The 4,532-nt window shown below is 45.2% G+C and overlaps 1 protein-coding gene across 1 annotated transcript; it reads right to left on the reverse strand.

Moving 5' to 3' along the window:
• Window positions 1–225: 225 nt before the first annotated feature.
• LOC120664263 lies at window positions 226–1,288 on the reverse strand. Its single transcript, XM_039943397.1, has 2 exons — window positions 623–1,288; window positions 226–509 (listed from the first exon to the last, which is right to left on the reverse strand). Exons 1-2 carry the CDS (start codon window positions 1,275–1,277, stop codon window positions 454–456), a joined length of 711 nt encoding a protein of 236 aa, XP_039799331.1. The 5' UTR covers window positions 1,278–1,288; the 3' UTR covers window positions 226–453.
• Window positions 1,289–4,532: the final 3,244 nt, after the last annotated feature.

Raw genomic sequence — 4,532 nt, forward strand, 5'->3', positions numbered from 1 at the left:
GTCTTAGCGAATTTCCCCTTAATACAATCAACACATTGTTGATCTAAGTCTGAGAGATCTAATGAATGGAGTATCTCTTCTCTTATGAGACGCTCAATTCTCCCCCTCGAAATGTGGCCCAAACGACAATGCCACAATTTCGAAGAAGTCTCATCATCACGCTTACGCTTATGCGATACATCATCCACATTCATTGCAGAATAAACTTTATCAAGAGAGAGCAAATAAAGATCGCCTTGCAAATGACCAAGGCCCACACTTAAATTATGAAATTTAATGTTGCACACTGAGTTGCCAAACTCACAAATATGTCCCGACTTATCTAAACGCGAAACTGAAATAAGATTTCTCTTCAAACTGGGAACATAAAGAACATCATGCAAACTAAGATTGAAGCCGCCTGGTAACTCCAAATTGAAGCTCCCAATGCCTTCAACCTTCACTTCATTGCCATCAGCCACTCTTAGACTTCGCTCCCCCTCTCTTATAGTTCGGATCGAACTGAATACCTGCAGTGAATTGGAAATGTGCACAGTGGCACCTAAGTCAATCCACCAAGTATTGGGAGAAAAATTCACTAAGAATGATTCATCAATAAAAGATACATAATCAGTAATTGTACCTTTGTTCTTAAGCCACTCCTTAAATCCATGGCAATCCTTCTGCTCATGTTTAGGTGACTTGCAGAACTTGCACAGCCTCTCATTAGATGTCTTCTTATGTGACACGGCCTTGCTCTTATGGCCATTAAACTTTCTCTTATGCTGCCTGCTGCTGCCAGATTCAGCCTGATGCTTAGGAGTGTTGCTCATGCTAACACGCCCAAAGCGCTCGCTGACCATGTTGACAGCATCCTTCATCCTTTCAGCTTTCTGCCTTTCTTCTTCCTCAACACAGTAGCTAATGAGCTCAGCCATGCTCCAAGTCGCCTTCTGAGTGTTGTAGCTTATTTTGAAGGGACTATACTGTGCTGGCAGAGAAGTCATGATGAAGTGCACCAGAAAACCATCAGAGATAGCCATATCCAGTGTCTTCAGCTTATTTGCCATGTCACACATGCTCATAATGTGCTCCCTGATTCCACTTTGCCCATCATACTGTGAAGTCAGCATCTTCATGATCAGGGTGCTAGCATAAGTCTTGGAAGAACTCTTAAAGTTCTCCTCCACCTTGGCAAGGTATGCCTTGGCGCTCAGCTCATTACCATCCTGGTCCTTATCAGGAATAGCACCACAGATGGCCGGTGTGATCGTGTTCTTAATGATCATGTTGGCCATCCTGTCTGATCTCTCCCACTTCACAATGGCAGTATGATCACCATTGGGATCAGCGGGCTTTGCTGGCTTGTCTTGACGTAAGGCGAGATCATACTCACACACAGCAATGGCCACCTGAACATCTTTATACCAGCTTGGATAGTTGGTGCCATTCAGGGGCTCAATGGACTTCAGGTAGCCCGTCACAGTGTTCACTGAAAATCATGAGAATAATAACTTAATTAAACTCACAATTAAGATGCGCATAAGAAGTATGATATTAACCCTACGATGGTCTGATTAAAATCATACATAAATTTCAATTTGCATCACCGATGGGGAAAACAAACGAAATTTATCATTAAAACTCGTAATTAAATCAACGATGGTCAGAATTAATTACAAGTGCTCTAAATAAACTTCCGGATGATTCCATTTAAATAGAGTGCATCTTAATTGCTTAAGGTGGATGAACATAATTTTCAGTGAATAAATGCAATTATAACATGATTAAAAGCATTTAAATAACTCATGGAAATTAATTAACATAATGCTGGTAATAATAAGTGCAACAGAAATAATTAAAGCCTTTAAACATAACAACAATTAAAATTAAGCTTAAATCATAAGAAACAGTAAAAGAATAAGGCTTTAACATCAAAATGGGCTAAAACTCATGAAACAACCCAAAAACATCCCCTTGCGCGTGGCCCAAACTGCGCAGTCGGCCCATTTGGCCCATCCCGCAAAACCCTAATGCGGAGCAATCTGGACCGTTCGTCATGATCCAAGGGCCACAAACTGATGTGGTTTCATATAAAAGAGTCTGAGAAGTGAGAACCCTAGATCACTTCACTCCCAGCCGCAGCAGCATAAGTCGCCGCTTCCTCACGCGTCGGGAGACGCAGCCCGAGGCCCGGCCGCATCCGCCGCAGCAGCATGCGCTCGCGTGCGCGGGGCCCGCCTACAGCAGCGCACTGGCTCCCGGCCGCCGCACCCTCATGCGCCGCCGCCGGCCGCGTGCAGACGCGCCGCGCATGGGCCTGGCAGCGCCGCCGCGCATCCGCCTGACGCGGGACTCGCGCGCGGGCCCGCTGGAGCCTGATGCGGGCGCGCCTTGGGGCCAGGCGGCGCCTACCGCTATGCGGCTCGGGCCGGCCGGTCGGCCGCCTCGCGGGCCCAGCGGCCGCACGCACCGGGAGTCTGAGGCCGCCGCCGCCTGATGGCGATGGCCACGCGCGGGTCTGCGCGTGCCACACGCGCCGGCTGCTCTGGTCCTGCCGCCAGATCTCATGCGCGGGCCCGAGCGCCGGTACTCCTCATGCGCGGCCCGTGGCCTCCAGCGCGGTGAGCGGTGTGGCGCTGTGGCTCCTCATGCGCCACCGCGGGCCCTCCCGTCGGCGCCGCGTGCGCTCAAGCCGCGCGCGGCTCCGTCGGGGAGGCCTTGCCGTGGTGCTCAGTGGGCATACTCATGGCCACGCACAGGTAAGTGCTCCTTCAATCTTAGGGTTAGGGTTAGGGTTAGGGTTAGGGTTCATCACGGGATTTGGGGATTTCTTAATGCGATCTGAAAATTTCTTTTCCCCTCCTTCTTAATGCTCACTGATGCATCAATCTCATGAGTTTGGATCTAATTTCGCGGAAATTAACTTAACAGAGGCATAAATTGGGGAAAACAGTCAGCAAACTTAAACCCTAACCTTAATTACTTGATTTAATCATGACATTAACTTAAACTGATTCATTAGTCAGGCATGATTGGATCTAATCCGGTACTTAACTCATAAACAGATCAAGATTTAATTAAAACTTGACTTAAACCGAATTAGATTAGATCTAATCTCGTGATCAGAAACTTAATTAACCATGATTTAGATCTAATCACGCATGATTAACACATAAAAGCTATTATGCAGGATCTAATTGCATCTTAAACCGACGAAAATCAGAGGCATAAACATACTCAAAATTGACCGTGCATGACTAGGTTAAGATGGCTCATGATACCGATTGTTAGAATTAGCCAGGCTTAAACATTAGAGGCTAATAACCCAAGATCTTAACATAACCTAGTTCATGACAAATCAATCTAATGCGGAATAAATTGGTAAACATTATACCAGCGTTAGCAGTTGCAGCAGCCATTTACGCCTGATCCGTAGAGGAAGTAGGCGTTCTTGTCGGTGTAGGACTGCAGCAGCGAATCGACGTCCTCCGGGCGCCAAACGGGAGTGCTTGGCCTTCCAAACCCCTCCAGTGCCTTTAGCGATCAGACTAGCGGTGGCTAGGGTTTTAGATTGAGATGAATGGGTGTTTAAGGTGCTAACCACGACCTTATATTTATAGACACTGTGGGGCTGGGGGCCAGCCTCTGGAAACGGGCCTAATGGGCCTGCTGATCACAGCCCATTAGGGTTTTATCATTAGGTTTCCTTAATCGCGTTTAGATGGTTTAAACGCTTCCTTAACAGTGAAGATCACAAAATATCTTAACTGAAATATTTCCAACAGTGAGTTGTCAGTTGTCATCAACGATTAGTATGGCTTATACCCGCTGGATCAGTTTCGATACACCAACACTATTGGTACTTATGCATCCATAAGTGAAACCCACTTCTTTAATAATGTATCCAAAAGATTGTACACAACATCACCTTCATTAGAAGTCATATACATAGTACATAGTACATACTCCTGTACATATGTACCGATTATATACTTCACATACATATCCTTCTATTACAAACAAGATATGCTCACTCGTGCATCACTGGGGGGGGGGGCATATCTGGTACAAACCACAACTTCGTGAAAACTCGTGCAAACCACAGAAAAAAAAGTCGTCTAAATTCACCCAAAAAAATCACACATGTAGATGATATATGATAATATACAATCTTATAAAATATCTTTTTCAAACTCGACTTCGTTTATGAAATATAAAAATAACAAATTTCAAGCCAGAAAGCTGTCCAAGTGATTTGTTAGATACGTTCCCATAAGTGGGAGCACTATATACACTAGTTTTCACAAACACTGTGGTTTGCACTAGATACGTTCCCATAAGTGGGAGCACTATATACACTAGGGAGTAGGAATTATATATGTAAACTGCAAACTTCTAACTGTATGGATTACTATGATTAGTTCCAGGCAATTCTTATGACGATGGTTGCTCTTGCACATCACTGTGATTCCTGGTCTGGTTAACTCGATCGTGTGAATCATGGCTAAAGCATTTAAAGAAAAGAGACCATGTGCTAAGGGTCGTAGTAA

The sequence above is a fragment of the Panicum virgatum genome, chromosome 3N (genome assembly GCF_016808335.1).
Source record: "Panicum virgatum strain AP13 chromosome 3N, P.virgatum_v5, whole genome shotgun sequence".
Taxonomy (NCBI): Eukaryota; Viridiplantae; Streptophyta; class Magnoliopsida; order Poales; family Poaceae; genus Panicum; species Panicum virgatum.